At 37.7% G+C, this 20,462-nt stretch overlaps 1 protein-coding gene and 2 long non-coding RNA genes across 3 annotated transcripts; 1 reads left to right on the forward strand and 2 right to left on the reverse strand.

Annotated features, from left to right (window-relative positions):
- The first annotated feature begins 1,398 nt into the window (after nt 1–1,398).
- Nucleotides 1,399–7,025, forward strand: LOC309508326 (uncharacterized protein). Its single transcript, XM_082182913.1, has 14 exons — nt 1,399–2,077; nt 2,746–2,826; nt 3,054–3,440; nt 3,576–3,677; nt 3,894–4,126; nt 4,250–4,428; nt 4,555–4,648; nt 4,752–5,096; nt 5,325–5,442; nt 5,527–5,618; nt 5,731–5,845; nt 5,939–6,211; nt 6,377–6,553; nt 6,702–7,025. Exons 1-14 carry the CDS (start codon nt 1,840–1,842, stop codon nt 6,905–6,907), a joined length of 2,640 nt encoding a protein of 879 aa, XP_082039039.1. The 5' UTR covers nt 1,399–1,839; the 3' UTR covers nt 6,908–7,025.
- Nucleotides 7,026–11,766: 4,741 nt separating this feature from the next.
- LOC309508564 lies at nt 11,767–14,543 on the reverse strand. The gene is made up of 4 exons (XR_014209553.1): nt 14,167–14,543; nt 13,519–13,584; nt 13,335–13,378; nt 11,767–11,881 (listed from the first exon to the last, which is right to left on the reverse strand). It is a non-coding gene; the product is annotated as an uncharacterized lncRNA (long non-coding RNA).
- A 43-nt stretch (nt 14,544–14,586) lies between these two features.
- On the reverse strand, nt 14,587–17,220 carry LOC309508535. The gene is made up of 3 exons (XR_014209515.1): nt 15,371–17,220; nt 14,730–14,901; nt 14,587–14,628 (listed from the first exon to the last, which is right to left on the reverse strand). It is a non-coding gene; the product is annotated as an uncharacterized lncRNA (long non-coding RNA).
- Between the last annotated feature and the right edge of the window lie 3,242 nt (nt 17,221–20,462).

The raw sequence follows: 20,462 nt of genomic DNA on the forward strand, positions 1-20,462 counted from the left end.
ACTTCTATAGAACTCTGAACTGGAGCCTGCGGCGTTGAAATTTGACGTTTTGGGTAAGCATAACACAGCCCGTTGTCTGCGATGAATGGGTCGAGACTACAATAAATACAAAATTAAAAGGAATAATCTACAATAAATGATCTATGCCAGGGCTAGTCAAATGGCAGCCCCCAGATTATCTTTATCTGGCCCTCCAACTAGTTTGTGATGTTCAAAACCTCTCGCAATCTGATATCAAAGTGCCCTCTGCGCAAAGGTTTAGCGCGTTCATAGGCAACTGCATTCAGCGGTGAGTTTAACAACGCATATGGTGAGCAACAGCATTCAGCGTTGAGTTTAACAACGCTCATTGTGGTGAGCAACAGCATTCAGCGGTGAGTTTAACAACGCACATGGTGAGCAACAGCATTCAGCGGTGAGTTTAACAACGCAGGTATAACGGCATTCAGAGGTGAGTTTAACCAAAACAACGCTCAACTGCAGGTAAAACGGCATTCAGAGGTGAGTTTAACAACACTCCATGGCGCGTTCAAGTAAGCATTTAAGCGTTTTCTTGCCATAGGTAACGTTAAGTGACACTGCTTTAACTAGAGCATGCTGGATAACGTATTTTTATCGGAGGTTGTTTGTTGATGTTAATAAATATAATATGCTACGATTGTGTTCAATTAATCAAAGTTTTGTTTATTTATTTATTTATATTTATTAAATCCTCTTAATTAATAACGCTGACGTCACTGTATGGGGCGATCCCAAGGTCCATTGCGATTTTCCACTCGGTAAGTAGAAGAGTTAATTAATAGAGATGGATACTATTCTTAAATGTACACATCAAAAACTTTTGAATCAGGACAATAAGTTGTGTTTAGAACCTTTAGACGTGTAAGGTGGCAATTTTTTCGTATGACGGAAAATGATAGAAGACATTATTAAAACATATCATAGCTTGCTACACCACGTGCAGGCTAGCAAAGTTAGCTAATCAAATACTGAAATTTAATTTTTGTCGCATATAATCATGCAAGGTACAATTATAGGGGAATGTAAGATTTCCAGTATTACATTGGCCCACAATTATTATCCAACATTATAAATGTTCAGATGAAGAACGGTGTTGCCAGATTGGTTTGTTTTACAGCCCAGTAATTGTTTAAAATCCACACAAAATTATATAATAAACACCCAAATAAATCTATAATAAACAATACAGATTAATTCATAACTACAACCTTGTGGCTCATCACAAGTTTTCAATATGAAATAAAACAATTAATGTGTATAATTAATGTAATAAGTATAACTTATTGACTGATTCATATATATATATATATATATATATATATATATATATATATATAAAAGTTCTGCTGTGGCTTTTTTGGCGAAATAGAGCAAAACTTAAATTATTAATTTTTTTGGTCTAAAATGTAATTAACAATATTAACTTCTTGTTTATTGAACTGTATAAAATCAATACACTCTAGCCCATTCTGGCAACACAGATGAAGAGAATACTGGTGTAAAATGTTCAAATCTGTTGTTGTTTTTTCCTTTAGGTCCTACAAATTTGGCAGCTTCAATTTCATTTTATTCTAACCCCACACCACATATACATACACACACACACACACAATCAAAGGCACTTTTAAGAGCCACGTCCGTCTTGTTAACCTGTACTCATCAGTCTCTCTGTAGCTATCTCTCTCTCTCTCTCTCTCTGTCTCTCTCTCTCTCTCTCTCTCTCTCTCTCTCTCTCTCTCTGTTTACATCTATATTTGTTTTATCTGTCCATCTCTTCGTTGTGAGTCTTTCTGTCTGTTTGTGTTTCTGTCCATCACAATGTCCAAGAGTGATTCAGAAATCCAAGAACACCTCATGATCTTGGATAACCTGGTTGATGACCAAGAACTGAAGGATGAGCTCCAAAGTCTTGATGACCTTCTTGGTGAGCTGCAAGAAGAGGAGGCAGCAGCACCAGTGAAGACGCCTGAGCCGAGGGTGGAATGGAGAAAAAGAGACATTACTGGAAATATTGTCTATGCGAGGCCAAGATCAAGCAGGAATCAGTCAAATAAGGGTCAGTATTGTTTTTCATTCAAGATATTTTGAAGATTTACATTGTTTAGGCACTTACTGTATGAGTGTATAAAATCAAGGAATATATGTATAGCTTGATATGTCAGGAAAACAATCAAACCAGAACCAATCATTTGATTTTTTTACATAAAAAGTAGATTTATTAAATATGTCACTAGTCTTGGATTAAGTGAAAGAGACAGATTAAGGCTAATATTACATAGTTGTGTAAAGCAGTATAAACTAGCAAGTTAGCGCATAAAAATTAGTTTTATTGTGGTTATTTTTCATTGTCAGAAAATCTTGTCAATATGGTTATGATGTCAAATGAGCTAGCTTGCACTAAATCTCTTGCAAGTTGTTGGTCTTGGCAAGGCTGTGTTTGAAACAGTTTGTTCTTCAGAGTGTGTTGTCAATGGCCAGCCAGCTTCCTTCTATATAAGCATTCCTATTTGTTGTCATCATCTAGTGACACCTTGTATGCAGATAACCGATAGTAATTGGACTGTCTCTGTTAGGGTTTGGGAAATAAAAAGTGTACTAGTATTTCTCTCTAGCTATATGTTAAACAGTGACCTTGCACCAATTTAGGCTGGTAACCAGGCCTTGGGACAAGTTGGAAATTTGAATGTTATAAATGCTGATTTGTGTTGTTTTTATCCTCTACAGCTGATCACATTCGGAAGACTGATCCTCCCTTCATTGCTCCTGACACTAACTGTGAAGTGGCCTTTACTCCAGAGACTGTTGGTGTGTACTTCATTGTGTTTCCATTAGCCCTTGTATCTGTGTGTGTGTGTGTATATATATATATATATATGACAGTGGGTTAAAATGTAAATAAATGTTTCTATTTTAAAATTTGCTAGAATACTGATCCTTTCGCAGACAAATAATGAAGTACACTTTAATATTGTAAAAATATATATGTACATAGAAGGAAATTATTGTTTTTTAATATTCCTTACCATTTACAGAGTGTTTTCTACAAGATCTCCAGCACTCACTAAGCGAATCCTCAGGTGATGAGGCATCACCTCTTGAAACCCCAAAACTTCTGGCTTCCTCGAACTGGAGCACACGGCAAAGTCTCTTTTCAGAGAGGTGGAGGGCAGAGAGACCCCGTCTGGTGAACACTGCTGCGGCACAAGAAAATGTGGCAACACGCATCTGCCAACAGTGTGGGAGAAATCCTGCTGCTGTCCGGTGTTGTGACTGTCGACCACGTCCCTTCCTCTGTGCTGATTGTGACGTCAGCATGCACACCAGACATGTCCTCCACAACAGAGATGCCATGACTGCTGGATTCTTCCAGCCATTGCCTCCAACAACTTTCGTGGTGGATAAGGCTCTTTCCCACTGTGGTAAGTTCTGGTTTGTGTGTACAACATATATATCATTCTTAGAATAGTTAAGCTCATAAGCTTTACTATTTAAATGATGCCTTTTTGTCTCTTATTGCTTTATCTTGAATGTATGTGGATATTCTGTGTTTTCAGTTCGGCTTGTACCTGTGGAGATGCCTGACAAAATCTGTGGTTGTTCACCAGAGTCACTGAGGGTTAGTCCAGGCAAGATTGTTGCTGTGGTCACAATGAATGGTAAGAATGTGAAGAACTTTATTTTGTCCTGTTTGAGAAGCATCTTAAAAATAAATATCTATCCATACGCGACTCCCTACACGTTTGACATAGATATAAAACTTAAAAATATATATATGAAGTATACAAAGTAATGTATAAATTGTACAAATAACCCAAACCCTGATTAATCAGCTATGGTTTACATTACAGTGGATGTGTTTTTGATATTTCCAGGACGACATGATCTAAGCATGCCAGAGTTAGTTTGTGAGGCATGCCAAGCCACTTGGACTGCTGGAGTCGCTGACCTAAACCGAAGTGACTACTGGCCTGCAACCCTTCAATTTGCCACAGTTTATGCCACAGATGTCTTTTTTTCATTTGAAGAAATGAAGATGGCGGCACCAGGACTGTCCTGCCAAGCATTTCTAAGAATGCTGAATCAGCGAACTGTCCGCTTTGGTCGTGTGAGTATTGAATTTATCTATCCTGCAGTGTTGTTGATATCTTTGAGTTGTGGGTTGATAAGCTGTTTGATGCTTATGTATTTGTTGTACATTAATAGCTGTTGGTTTCCTTACTTTTAATAGACTGGCAAGATCTCAGCAGACAGTTTTCAGAAAAGTTTTTTTGAGTGGGAGGCTGTGCGATTTGAGGTGGACAATATATGCAAGGAAGAGCCCTTCAACTGTCCTGCATGCACCCCAGATATTCTTGCAGTTTCAGTTGATGGAAACCGCAAGCATTACCGTTTCAAGAATGCTGCTAGGTACACCAAACTGTATCACAGTGTTTGTATTAATAAGAAAACATAGCTGTGAACCAAGTAATCTCAGATTCTAAGTTATCATAAATTGTTGTCAATCATCAATTGTTGTTTTTTGTTGTTTTTTAGATCTGAGGAACAGGCCATCTTTGAAGGCGTCTTCATAGCCAAGGACGAAGACGTGAAAAGATTTGTGGACCACATTCACAACACAACCAAACATGTAAAATTCTAGATGATAATTAGACTACAGCACTATAATAACCTCTTTCTGAAGAGTTTGTTTAGGAGAGTCTTATTTTCATCAACCATTTTCCATATTGTAGGTCAGTGGAAGAGGTGTTTGTGGAGGGGAGTGGTCAGCAGCCAGAGAGACCTCCCAAAGATCTGCCAGCAAGGTTGACGAGGAGGGATTGGAGCTTGCGGTGTGTCGGCACGGAGTCCTGCTCTCTGCCTTAAATATGTATAGGGGGGAAATTTTTGCCTATCCCCTGTACCTGCAAGAAAAGCTGGCCAGTAGGCAAATCACTTTTTTTTGTATGGATGTGACCTGCAAATATTGGCCTTACCTCCAAAGAGTTGCAAAAAGCTGTCCAGAGCTCCAGCATCTTCTTAACATGAAGCCATTTCTTTCGGTATTTCATGCCAAAGCCCATGATTTTAAATGCGAGGTAAGGAAATGTTGCTATGTGATAAATGGTAAACGGACTGCATTTATATAGCGTTTTAACAGACCCATGGCCACCAAAGTGCTTTACATATTGCCTCACATTCACCCATTCATACACTCATTCATACACTGACGGCGGTGTCAGCCATGCAAGGCGCCATCCAGCTTGTTGGGAGCAGCTGGGGTTAGGTGTCTTGTTCATGGACATTTTCATTTTATTCTTAACCAGGTGAAATGGAGTGGGGCTTATCAGGACGGTGCTGGTTTAACTCTAGGGGAGGAGGTGGAACAGTGCAATGCCTTCCTCTCTAGGATTGCAGTAACCACTAAGCATATGTCAAAAGCAGGTAAGATGACCACATACTGCACTAGTTACATCCTTACATAATAAGTAGGGGGATATGGTAACATCATATTTTCTGTGTTTGCAGGACGCACAGACATGCTGACTCTCATGGCCATGCGCTGGAATCAGCAAAAGTTCGACAATTTGGCTATCTCACTGACCCGTCGATATCAAAAGGTAATGACATCAGTAGAATTCATTTTAGATGTTCAGTACTGCATGTTAGCAGTGTATGAAACTGTGCATTGAACATTTGGTTCTTGTTTCTTACTATTGTTTGTTATTGTAGACCACTAAATCTCTGCAAAGCCAGTTACAAAACCTAGAGTCCATGAAAGCCCAACTGACAGTGACAGCGAGCCAATTGGAAGACTGGGTGAATGATGTAAAGGATTGGGCTGAAGGTGAGGAAATTATTACTTGTAATACATTTAGTCACAAATAATTGTAATTGTTACTGGTATTGTAAAGTGCAAACCACACCTATTTATTCTCAGCATCAACAACAACAACTACAAATGATGCTGATGCCTTGGCCAGCAGAATTGAGGTGCTGGTAGCCAGTATCAAGAGACGTTCCCAGCGTCTCTATAAAGATGCCGATGGCAACAAAGGTCGTGCCAGAATGCGCCGCAAGATCAGGGAGGAGAAGGGACATCTGACATCTGTTGTGGAGAAATACAACAGAATGGTTCCAATCACAGAAACTCTTTGCCTGGAAACCATTCTGTCTGGTGAGACCGCCTGGCCATGGCAGCTTCCACACAGTGGTATGTACACTAGTCTGTTGACTGCTTCTGACAAATCTGATACATAATGACACATAACCCGCAATGCTTTAAATCTCATTCTGTAACCCCATACAATTTCAGAGTTTCTTTTAAGGTTGATGTTTAATACAAATTATTTATTTATTTATCATAAATGCATCCCAGAATCTGTCGATCTAAGGACAAAGAGAAGGGCGTTTGACATCATCATGTCAGTAAGCAGACTTGAGGAGGAGCAGAAGATTCTTGTTGCAGAGATGGACCACCATTGGAAATCTCTTTCAACTCGTTCCGATACCCTCAGAGAGCTGTCCTGCTTGTTTTCCAGTGAGACAATGAAAAGTATGTATTTGTAATAAATTACATAAACATAGGGTTGCCCCGACCAAAGATTACTATTAGGGGGCAGCCCTAATAAATATACACAACAATGATGACTGTTTATAAAGTTTCTAAGGCTGGTCTTATATTCTTGTTTTCCTCTTTTAAGATTCGCAATGTGGCCTAAGTGAAGAGGGTTTGAAAGGTCTGCAGAGCATCATCCTCAGAAAGCGGCATCAAATCAAAGAAATGAAGGCGCAAGCAAGAGACTTTTACCTGCAAGTTTTGTCTGGAGCAGAGGACATCAACTTCTTGTACAGTGATTCAGCTGATGAGTACGACAGTGACTACGAAATATCTGATGATGGACTGTAATCAACAAGAGTGTAGCACCTTTCATACTTCTGGACAATGACCTTTACTATGAATATAAAGCATGTAATAACATCTGCTTTTTATCACCATATAAATATAATGGTAACACTTTACAATAAGGTTCATTAGTTAACCCCCTGAGGTCTACGGTATCGCCGGCGATACCAGCTCGCTTTTTTTTTATTAGTGTAAAAGAAACTCATAAATACTCTGTTGACTTTGATTTTCCATAGGAGTTTCATACATCAATCGATTCTGTTAAATGTGTATTATTTTTGTGTATACTCACAATAAAAACAAAGTGTTGTGCTTTTTGCCAAATAAAGAAAAATAAACACGAAGCGAGTTCTGCCTTCTCTCTGCCAGTGAAGTCCATTCTGAAACGCGTCCGAAAATTAACAATAACTCAGCGAATACTCAGTCAAACAGACATACAGACAGACAGGCATGAAGCTTGAATTCTCTTCTTTTAAATGAAGTCATTTATATAAAAAAACAATTATTCTCATCTTGTGAAATCTGTATTAAAAGACAGCGATTCCAGTCGAGCTCATCTCATCTCATTACGTTATAATCGGCCCCGCCCACGGAGAGCGCACGCTATTCAAACGCAAATGGCTGGGGCAATCCTGTGAACGCCCCCATCAGCTCGAGAAAACACACACGTTTATTTAGATCATTGTTTACACCGTCTTGCAGCGCTGTGAGGAATAATACTAATCGAAAATGTCCCTCAGAAGTGCGGGTATATCGAGGAGCGAGCTGAGGAATACAAGTAAGTTTTTTCCTTCTCACGTGAATTTCTTCACGTGGGTTTCTGTTTATGAATGAATAAACGGCATGAATGCGCGCTGTTTACCACAGCTGGCAAAGACAGTTTAAATTTAAATCGCGTGTGTGAATGAATGATGATGTTTTAGCAAACTGTATTGCTATACTGAGATAAGTAAACATCGACTGAATGTTGAAATAAAATGTAGGCTATTTGTATAAGCAACGTATTAAACTGCAAATTAACAATATGCCCTAATATTTCATGAAAACAACGTTACAGTCAGACGAAATATGAAAGACAACATTTTGTTTAGTAGATTTGGGTACAGTTTTTACTGTAGAATATACTGCCACATCAAATAAGCTTTTGTTTAGCCATTTCTATATATAAAATACGATTTTTGTCAAAAATAAAGTCATCAACTAAGATGTTAGCTGTTCCAATGTTGGTTATATTCAAACTAATGAATACATAGATAAAATGTAGGGCCTATAATCATTTTTTTTTACAAAGAAAGAGTACACTTGAAATATTGTTGAAATTGTAATTATTGTTGTAATTGTAACCATTTTAATAAAATAGCAAAACATATTTACAAGATAGATGTAAGCAAAATCTTAAATGGTCAATATAAGTCTTCTTCTAAATATATCTTTTGTCCTTTCATTGTGGCTCAGTCAGTGTCACACCTGAGTGAATGGCTCATCATTATGCAGAGTGGGTGTATTCTAAGGTGTAAACCACTCCTCGTTCACGCCCCCTCGCATATTGGCTTTCCAAGCAAAACCTGTTTTACATCAATTTAAATCAATGTATGGTTTTATGTGAACGATAAAGCAAGACTATTTTCACATAATTTTGAAGAAAAAACTATAGGCGACGACATCCATAAGTCAAAAGTCTTATTGCCACATATTTAGTATGTGTTTTGTGGTCTTATTTCAAAAATTTTAATTTTTAGTTTTTTCGATAACCACGCATAAACATTATTCTCTCAAAAATGAAAACATGTACATACATGTGGCTCACATATTATTGTAGTCCTGTTTGTGCTATATAGAGTGAATTTACACCTTTGCCATTAATATGTTTATAAGCAACTGAAAAAAGCACAAATGTCAGGGCATGTCAGAACACCCCCAGGGCCCAAAAAAACGCTCAGACTCCAGAGGGTTAACATTAGTTAATGTATTAACTAACATGAACTAACCATGAGCAATCCATTTGTTACTGTATTTGTTCATCTTTGTTAACGTTAGTTAATAAAAATACAGCTGTTCATTGTTAGTTCACAGTGCATTAACTAATGTTAACTAACGAACCTTATTGTAAAGTGTTACCAATATAGCCAAAGTATTACCTCTTCTTTCACATATATAGAAATGTGTGCATGCATGCCTCTACAACCAGTCAGTGGTGGAAATAAATTGCATTAATTAAAGTACTGTACTGTGTGGGGTACTTTTGTTGAACTCTAGGGTACTCTGACTCTTCTGCAAAATCAAACAATTGCCTCAAAACCATAAATTAAACAATGCTCAGTCTCAATCATACACACAGTGAGTCAATATTATAAACACTACCGATCATTCGTTAGACACTACAGTACATCAAAAAATTAAGAACACAGAATCCAAAGCACGCAGTTACCGAAAAAAAAGTGTATCGTAACTAAGTAAACAAATTTTGCAATTACATAGCAAAAGTATAGTAATTACAACTTACATAAGGTGAATAACTTGTATACTGTATGCACTGCAAGTATAGTATCGTACTGAATATTGTATAGTATTGAATGTCTGTATATTCAACACTTGCATACTGTGAAAATATAGTGACCCAACTGTAAAAGACAAAAAGGTTACAGTAAAAAACTCTAAATGAAAAGCATTGTAGTCACTCAGAAGAGATGTGCAACTGCAGAATCAAGGTAAGTGAGAGAGATTGATTCTGCTTCAGCATCACGTCTTCATGTTGGGTTCAGACTGAGGACTTTATTCACATCACAGACAATATCATCTCTGCAGGCAAAGGGAAAAACCCTAAAGCTGATCCAGCCTTGACAACATTCTCCACACTTGCTCTTTCTCATATTCCTCCTTGTTCACCATCTCTTACACACATACTCTTCCTCCTCTCCCTCTTATATTGTTTCCATTCATTGTTGGTATCAACATTCAGTGCAACATTTTGAGTCAATTTTGGCACTCTGAACTGACTTGTATTATGTACAGTTCGACAAATTAGATTAGGCTATTGAGAATTTGGGGGGTTTAGTGTTTTAGCAATTCAGAAAAAGTGTATTTTACAACGTTTGTAAAATATTACTGTATTTTTGTATTCCGAGTTCAGAGTCTTGCAATATAATCAAAACCTAACACAAGCATGATGTAAATATAGAAAAGGGGGGGAAAGAAAAAAAAAAGTTCAGATATAAATGTGCCTCAATACAGTTTGTTGTCCATGATGAAGAGAGTACATCTGTGTAGGTTTTACTGCCCTTCCTCCCCCAGGGGTCCAGTAGCACCCCTGGAAGAGCATACAAATGCACATTCTGCAAAGTCTGCAAATGCAAAGTCTGATAAGCGTATCAAAGTTAAAATTGGTAGGACAATTATTTAGGTTATGTTTAATACATAATGTTGGACAGAGATGTCTGGCATACATGGAAAGGTGTTATAAAAACATTTTAAATAGTGCCCACAGTAAAATACCAAATTTCAGTCTGGCTCTCAAATATGCCAAAGAGGTTTGTATAATGAACATATTTGGATGTCCCTTTGTTCATTAAAGATTGTATTTATTTAATTATATTACTAGACGTTTTTAAACTACATTACCCATAAGCCTCTATTACTGTGTCGATAGGACGGGTAAGTAAATTGTAGTTCATTGAAGTGTGTAGTTACACTATAGGGTTAGGGTTAGGATCTCGGTAAACGTGTAATTTCTTTCAATATAGAAATACCTCATTGATAACTGACAGTATTACTGACGTCATAACGACAGCAAAACATAGTTTGCGATATGGAGCGCTTTTTATTCTGACCTAAACGTTAGTCCAACCACAGTTTGTCCTTCTGGCGCCATGGAAACGTCAAAGCCTCGTCACACTTGTCCATATATGGTATTTACAGGCTCTTCCGACTTTTGATGTACGCAAGTCCAGGATATTTATTTATTTTGTTGTTGTTGTTATTTTTCACTGAAAGAAATACAACAACGCTTAATTTCCCTGATCATGTATGTATAAGTTCTGCAATAAATAATTAAAAAAACAGGCTCTTCCGACTGAAGATAGGATGTAACCCTACATGGATATAATTACAAAAAGTAGCCTACTAGTTATTCTAGCATGCAGTATTTTGTTTTAAACAGATGTAAGTTAATCTCTTAATCAAATAAAATGCGTCTGTAACATTTAAAGATGATTGCACACACTTTGTACTAATTTCCCAAAATGTATTGATATGCCAAACTATTTAAAGACTTTAATTTTTCTTTTCTTTATCAAACCAGGAGCCACCAGAAAATACATTATTTTCTTCCCTTTGAAGAACACATTGTGCAGTTCTACCAGTAAGACTCGGGAGGCAAAATAACGTAACAAGTATGCATTTATTAACAGCCCAGCAAGCAAGTATTGAGATATAAAGTTCTTTGGCATTGGCCCCATGCGTAGCTCGCAATCCTCTGCATTTCCTGCCTGAAGACGAAGGCAGGGGCGCAGCCGACCCCCTGTGAGGTATGGGGAGAGACCATCCTGGTGGTGGTGGGGAGGATGGAGGTGAATGTAGGCGTCAGCATCTGTGAACTCAGACATGTGTAAGTACAGATTTTTTTTACTACAAGTTTTAGAACACGATTGGATAGATGAGAAGGTAATAAGTGACGTAACAATTGAGTCTTCCCGGCAGAACTTACGCTAAAGCTTTCATTTAATGAAAAATGCTAAAGTTTTTTTTTTTTTTTTTTAACACCATTAAGAAAATAAACACAAAAAGAGACTGGGTATTGTGCAAAAAACTTTAATGAACAAAAGCAATAAAAAAATAAAAAAATAAACTCAAAAATAAACTTCTAAGTGAGAGTACAGGTGACTAGGCTGTCATGCTGAAAGCTGGTTGGGATCTGGGGACTTAGGCATAACATGTAGGAATTCACTGGCAGGCTCCCATGTGTCATCCCAGGTTTTGCCACTGTAAAATATCATAAGTGCACAACATTTCATTAGAACACAGAGGAAAAAAATAATAATAATCACTGTTGGGTTAAATTTAGAGAGTTTCTTGAAATGTATTGATGCTTGTTAAAGTAGCATTAACTCTGGTTAAGCCCAGTGGTGTAATGTAACTGAGTACATGTACTCAATTTACTTAATAACAAATTTGAGGTACTTGGACTTAATTGATGTATTTTCATTTAGCACTTTTTTATACAACATTGCATCTCACAGGAAAATATGGTACTTTTTCCTAAACTACAATTGTCTGGCAGCTCTAGTTACACAATTTTCCATTCAGTTTCTGTACATTGAAAGCCATGTATTTCCAAATTTACTGATTTCAAAATGTTTCTGATAAACTGAGGGATTAAGTTGTCATTAGTGGGATGAGGAAAATGTTATGTCATCTACAACAGTTTAGAACACAGATCTTATGTTTGATGTTCTTATGTTCCTTTGAAAATAACATTTCCAGCACATACAACAGGATTCTCCATCTTAGAAAAACTAACTTTTGACACATAAGAGTTTCAGATGCTGAAAAATTACCTTATGTGTGCATGAATCACTGCTACTTTTGTAATGCATTACCGAGTGGATGTCCTGCAGGCTCAATAAATAAGCTAGTTCAGAGCTAGAGCTAGCCGCTAGAGTACTTACTAGAAACAGAAAACATGATCACATCAGGACCATTTTATTGTCCATAAATTGTCTGTCTGTCAGCTAATTTTAGAATTCTATTAATTACTCAGAAAGCACTGAATGGTGCAGCTCCTCATTACCTATAATCCATTGTGTTAATCACAAAATTCCAGGATATTACAAATAGAATATTCTAAATGAAGACAAGGAGGTACAGTAGATCATTCTCCCATTTGTCTTTAAAATTATGGAATAGTCTTCCGAGCATTCCAAATTAGGACACACTCTCTCAGTCTAGACTAAAGACAATCCAGAGATATTTGTCTTTAATTCAAATTTCAATTCAATTCAAATTTATTTGTATAGCGCTTTTCACAATACATATTGTTTCAAAGCAGCTTTAGTCTGGACTGAGAGAGTGTGTCTGAATTTGGAATGCACGGAAGACTATTCCATCATTTTTCATCATCGGAATGCATGTCCTAAAGGTTACAAGGGCCTACCTGATGGATCTAGCTCTTCCAAATGCCTCTACCACATCGCTATTTGCTTCTGAGTACTGACAATCGACCTCACTCCAGTTTCTCTAAAGACTACCTCAGAGGATGATTTACTGACGGGATCAACTACAGGACCAGGGAGTTTTCTCTTGCCACAGACAACACTGACATGAACATCCATGCTGCTTGCAAGAAACCAGTTGAACTTTGCCTACATTGTATTAGTCATGGAATGGACTAATTTGCATTGCAATGGAATTAAATAATTAATAAAACATAACTTACCACACAGTGCAAGGCAACCAGTGGACTCTCAATTCGGCTTTCCCCTACACACACAAACACAAGTAATAAGTATTCTAACTGTTTAAGCAATCAATGAATAGGGCATAACATATTGTTGTATTATCCTTGAAAGGTCAGAATCAGTCATTGAGATAAGAAAGCAGCCTAACAGAACATATTTTACCTCATTTATCCGTTCCCCAGTTATACGATCAAAAAGGAACCTTCTGCCTACTACATTTTCGGCAACCTGAAAAAATGAAAAAACAAGGAAAGCTTATTAAACCATGAATGCCATGCTTTGTAGCTGAATCAGTCCATATTTATAATTTCACATGTGAGGCGATATGCAGTCCTTTCCATTCATGTCAAAGTGAATTTGTCCCTGAATTTATGTCAATCAAGCAAAAAGTACAGGATTGGTTTTCCCAAAGTCCTCTTAGCTTAAGTCAGGGATTGACATTAACCACCGCCCTTGGACATTGGCCACAGCTAAATAACTAGATACTGTGAACTGGCTACCAATGATTCGGTAAGCCGATGAATCTAATTTACATTAAGTCAACTGTGACTGGGAGCAAATTTATTAACAGTGTAGAGCAGTGGTTCTCAACTCCAGTCCTCGGGACCCGCTGCTCTGCACATTTTGTATGTCTCCCTTATTTAACACACCCGAATCAGATCATCAGCTCGTTAAGAGAGACTCCATGAACTGAACTGAACTGAATGTGTCAGATAAGAGAGACATACAAAATGTGCAGAGCAACAGGTCCCGAGGACTGGAGTTGAGAACCACTGGTGTAGAGTAAGTATGTACTATGCAAAAAGTTACCTTTTCTTCTGTTCTTCACACGTGGCCCCTCCGGACTCAAAGACGTGGGAATGGAAGAGGCAGATGGATGAGAGACAGAGGCAGAATAGTGTGAAGAGGTAGAGGTGTTTGTCCTTTTCATTTGTCGCAAAGACAGTGGAGGTGGCGAAGAAACTGAAGGAAGAATAGTTGTAAAAGTAGAAGAGGAAGTAGGAAAGAGAGAGGTTGGAGAGAGTTGGGAAGACAGAGGAACAAGGTCAAGAACAAATACTGTCTCAGACTCCTTGAGAGTCACGGTTTGACTCTCCTCCGCGGTTTGACTCTCCTCAGCGGTTTGACTCTCCGCCGCCGCGGTTTGACTCTCCTCCGCAGTTTGACTCTCCTCCGCGGTTTGACTCTCCTCCGCGGTTTGACTCTCCTCCACCGCGGTTTGACTCTCCGCCGCCGCGGTTTGACTTTCTGGTTGCTGTGCTGTGGAGGTTGCTATAATACAAATTTACTTTCATTTAAAATCTGTACATATTAACAAAGAAATATAGATGTATTCTAAATATTCATAATTTCTAAACCAAAACATTACTTACATTTTGTCAAGATAAATTCATAGGCCCTCCGCATCTTCTCCAAAAGAATTTTAGTGACAGGAGTGGGGTCCAGATGGGTAATTATTTCTGCAACCCATTTATTCGAAGCCCTTTTATCTGGCTTGCCAATAAATAAAATCGGCTTGTATCCCACAGCTTCAAGTTTACTCACCTGAAATGAACAAAAGCAGAAATAACACATTAGTTAAACAAACCCACTGAATTATTCTAAACATCAATACTGTATAAAGCAATTTTAATTTAAGGACATTTAATGGAGTTGGAGTACAATGCAAGAAAATGTGTCGTAACCTGTTTCATTATAATTATTTTAGAAGAAACATTACTGAATAATGAACTGTATACAATCAATGGCCAGTTTCAGATAAAGCCAGAGGTACTCCTGCAGTTTCTGCCATTGCCATCATGACTTACTTACTTGACAGAGAACACAACTTATTGTTTCTCTTTAGCACAATTTATAGGTAAAGATGGATTCTTCTATGTATTAAATAATAAGACTATGTTTTTAAAGGCCAGATCACATTGGTACTTGTCTGATATTCAGTATGAGAAAAACACGGGCTTTCAACTTCACTTCACGTAACACTAACTTGTGAAATATTAATACTTTTACTTACTGCAATACGGGCAGAATCAATTATACGCCCAGCATTTCTGCATTTAAGGACAGATTTCCCCCATTGGCTATCCAGTGACACCACTTTTTCTTTAATTTTCTTTTTGGTGGACAGGCTTGCAAAACAGACATGGCAAGTTTTCCTGCTTGCCTGATTGGGAGTCTGGCAAGAAGGGCAGGGCCTGAATTTGGGCCTTGTCATGACTAGACACCAAATATACACAAAAACAGACAGAAAGACTCACAACAAAGAGATGGACAGATAAAACAAATATATATGTGTAAACAGAGATAGAGAGAGAGAGAGAGAGAGAGAGAGAGCGAGAGAGCGAGAGAGAGAGAGACTGATGAGTACAGGTTAACAAGACGAACGTGGCTCTTAAAAGTGCCTTTGTTTGTGTGTGTGTGTGTGTGTGTGTGTGTGTGTGTGTGTGTGTGTGTGTGTGTGTGTGTGTGTGTGTGTGTGTGTGTGTGTGTGTGTGTGTGTGTGTGTGTGTGTGTGTGTGTATATGTGGTGTGGGGTTAGAATAAAATGAAATTGAAGCTGCCAAATTTGAAGGACCTAAAGGAAAAAACAACAACAGATTTGAACATTTTACACCAGTATTCTCTTCATCTGTGTTGCCAGAATGGGCTAGAGTGTATTGATTTTATACAGTTCAATAAACAAGAAGTTAATATTGTTAATTACATTTTAGACCAAAAAAATTAATAATGTAAGTTTTGCTCTATTTCGCCAAAAAAAGCCAAAGCCACAGCAGAACTTTTAAATATATATACCCATATATATATATATATGAATCAGTCAATAAGTTATACTTATTACATTAATTATACACATTAATTGTTTTATTTCATATTGAAAACTTGTGATGAGCCACAAGGTTGTAGTTATGAATTAATCTGTATTGTTTATTATAGATTTATTTGGGTGTTTATTATATAATTTTGTGTGGATTTTAAACAATTACTGGGCTGTAAAACAAACCAATCTGGCAACACCGTTCTTCATCTGAACATTTATAATGTTGGATAATAATTGTGGGCCAATGTAATACTGGAAATCTTACATTCCCCTATAATTGTACCTTGCATGATTATATGCGACAAAAATTAAATTTCAGTATTTGATTAGCTAACTTTGCTAGCCTGCACATTTGGTGTAGCAAGCTATATGTTTTAATAATGTCTTCATTATCAGTTATCTTCAATATCATTTACCGTCATAAGAAAAAATTGCCACCTTACACGTCTAAAGGTTCTAAACACAACTTATTGTCCTGATTCAAAAGTTTTTGATGTGTACATTTAAGAATAGTATCCATCTCTATTAATTAACTCTTCTACTTACCGAGTGGAAAATCGCAATGGACCTTGGGATCGCCCCATACAGTGACGTCAGCGTTATTAATTAAGAGGATTTAATAAATATAAATAAATAAATAAACAAAACTTTGATTAATTGAACACAATCGTAGCATATTATATTTATTAACATCAACAAACAACCTCCGATAAAAATACGTTATCCAGCATGCTCTAGTTAAAGCAGTGTCACTTAACGTTACCTATGGCAAGAAAACGCTTAAATGCTTACTTGAACGCGCCATGGAGTGTTGTTAAACTCACCTCTGAATGCCGTTTTACCTGCAGTTGAGCGTTGTTTTGGTTAAACTCACCTCTGAATGCCGTTATACCTGCGTTGTTAAACTCACCGCTGAATGCTGTTGCTCACCATGTGTGTTGTTAAACTCACCGCTGAATGCTGTTGCTCACCACAATGAGCGTTGTTAAACTCATCGCTGAATGCTGTTGCTCACCATATGCGTTGTTAAACTCACCGCTGAATGCAGTTGCCTATGATTGCCTATGATCAGATTGCGAGAGGTTTTGAACATCACAAACTAGTTGGAGGGCCAGATAAAGATAATCTGGGGGCTGCCATTTGACTAGCCCTGGCATAGATCATTTATTGTAGATTATTCCTTTTAATTTTGTATTTATTGTAGTCTCGACCCATTCATCGCAGACAACGGGCTGCGTTAAGCCCTCATTATGCTTCTGCGTCAACTCCACGGCGTAGCTACGCCGTCACTCCAACGGCGTCGTGACCGTTTTATGGTTCTGCGTCGGGTTGCGTTGCATCGCGGTGCATTTCACCGCCAGAACGCTAGGGGGGTGGTGTGGTTCGCGAATCTCTTTCCTAGTTTGTTTTGGTTCCATGCGCCGGTTCCGCTTTTTCATTTCCGACAATGGCGAGGGAAAGAGAGAGAGTGTTGTTGCAGCTGGAGCTAATCAACGTTGAACAACAAATGATTTTGTTGCAAATGTTTAATCGTAGAAGAAAAAGAAGACGTCAGCAAAGGTGGTCTGTACGACCAGTGCACGAAGACAGGGGAAGGATTGGCGAATTTGTTACGGTTGTTCGACCGCTGAGGGACTTGGACGAAGAAATGCACTTTAAGTATTTTCGGATGTCGAAAGGTCGATTTGACGATCTTGTTCATCGTTTAAAGCCGTTAATACAGCATCAGACTACACACAGTATGCCTATTGACCTCGCTCAGAGACTGGCAGTGACTTTAAAGATTTTATCTTCGGGTGCAAACCAACAGATCACCGGGTTGGGCTACAAAATGGGTGCGACCACGGTGCCATGGCAGGATAATGTAGTGTCCCGTGGCAGACTTGGTTAATTACTTGATATCCATGATGTACCCGTGAACATTGTATTGTAAATAAACAACAAACTTTTTTTCAAAACAAACATTGATTTGATTGATTGAAGTTTATTTCTAGCAACAACAAAAAAAAGAAAAGAATATATATAAATATATACATATACACTACCGGTCAAAAGTTTTAGATCGGTAAGATTTTTAATGTTTTTAAAAGAAGTCTCTTCTGCTCACCAAGGCTGTGTTTAGTATATAAAAAACAATAAAACAAAACATATTTTATGACAATTTAAAATGACTGTTTTCTATTTTAATATATTTTACTCCGGAAATGATGTATAATCTGACCAATCACAGCCCCTGCGGTCTGCGTCACCGCGACGCGTAGTTACAATTTTTTGGAGGTGCACGTCAAGCTACGGCGGAGGGGTCGCGTCGAGGTTCGCGTCGACGCAGAGGGGTCCGCGGGGGTACGCCGTCGATTCGACGCAGAAGCATAAAACAGGCTTTATGCTTACCCAAAACGTCAAATTTCAACGCCGCAGGCTCCAGGTCAGAGTTCTATAGAAGTCTATCGGACTACCCTGCACGTTGAAAATTGACGCTAAAGGTATACCCAGATCGTTGAAAAATGACGCCAAGGGGTCCTGGCCAAGCGTCCATATGTGACGAGTTGGGAGTGAGAATGTGTTGGACATACATGTAAGTATATTGTTCTGCCACTAGAGAGCACTAATGTTCCAGGAAAACTCTTCAGTTAGACATCACAATGATGTGACTAGCACCAAACTTTAATAAAGTACAACAGATGAATCTCTCTCTATAGTCTGTGACAAAGCTGAAACTTCTGCCTGCAGATCTGGGCTGCGTTTCCCGAAACCTTCTTAACACTACATCATTGTTAAGTTACACCTTAAGCTGTACCTTATCGTTAATACGTTTCCCGAAACGTTCTTAGTTAAGTATACCTTCTGTAAGTCATACATTCGGAAGGTTGGTCTGGACCACTCTTAGCTTTTCCTTATCACTGTTGCAGGTCTATACGAATATAATTCTGAAGTTTTAATACACCCAGACAGTGTTAAATTAGGCTAATTCAAGTGTTTTCATGCAAAGAATAAAATTGTCATTACACTGATTGTTGTTAGATTTTGAATTATATTATTATATATATTATATTATTAATTTAATTTAATTAAAGAGCGCTTTTAAAGGCCAGTGAAAGGCTACTGTCAATTAAGTCCTAGGCCTATTCGGACGGTAATTATTTCTCATGGGCTCGTACGGTATTTTAAACATTTAAAGGAGTAAGTCTGTGATTTTAGTGCCGTTCGAATCCATAATATCAGTGTTTTTTCTCACCCAACCCGCGTAAAAATCCTTGGCCAAATTAGTACCTACTGTTTTTTTTTTGACAAACAGGTCGTGTGGTAATTTAATTGCCATCTGAATCCACATCTCTGAGTTTACAAGAAGAGATTCAAAATCCACTGTTTAAATCCTTTTTGATCACTGCCGAGCACCGTACGTACACTTTTATTACTGAAATGCTGGAAAGTATTTACAAGAACAATATTTCATCGCAGCTCCACCTCAGTGAACAAAAATGGGAAAGAGAAGAAAGCACGTAAAAATTTTAAATGGTTATTATGGCAGCAATATATGATACTATTAAAAAATATGTAGGCTAAGCTATTATAGGCTATTATAGTTTGGATTACTTTTTATAACATCCTATGAGTCTTTATAAATGCAATTTCAACTATTTCTGAAGTGCTTCTTTTATAAGAACACCGCTTTCTCACATAATGCAGTGAAACAGCCCCTGCACAAGTGAATAATTGATTCTCGAGCCATCGATATCAACCAATTCAGCACCATCGCCACGGACAGCACCTGGTAACGTCGCACGTAAGAAGGTATATCTTAAGCAGCTTCCTAAGGTATGGTTCGGGGAACACGCCTAGAAATTCTATACCTTTAAGTTATACCTTAAGAGTCTTCGTAGTGCGCTATAGAGACAACGTTATCGGGAAACGCAGCCCAGAAATGTTTAGTTAAATACTGTTGAGTAAATAATGTTGTTCAAAACACTAAGCATATATTCAGAAAATGTGCATTCCTTGACGGGCATGAATTGTGTAAAAAAAAAAAAAAAAAACATTTCCACCATTCACAAAAAAAAACGCAAAATGTGACATGTGCAGAATGTTATAGTTGCCTAACTGTTTGATTGAAATGTATCCATAGGACAGAAGTTTGAAAAGTTATTAAAGATATATTTGATATATAAATACTGCTCTCTATGTAATAATAAAAACCTCAGTTATGTTGCCAGACCTCATGTGATAACATAGAACAAAAATTATAATCTCACATTGAGAGATTGCATTATGCATTAATGTAATGCATTAA

This window comes from Leuciscus leuciscus (assembly GCF_965113295.1).
Source record: "Leuciscus leuciscus genome assembly, chromosome: 10".
Taxonomy (NCBI): Eukaryota; Metazoa; Chordata; class Actinopteri; order Cypriniformes; family Leuciscidae; genus Leuciscus; species Leuciscus leuciscus.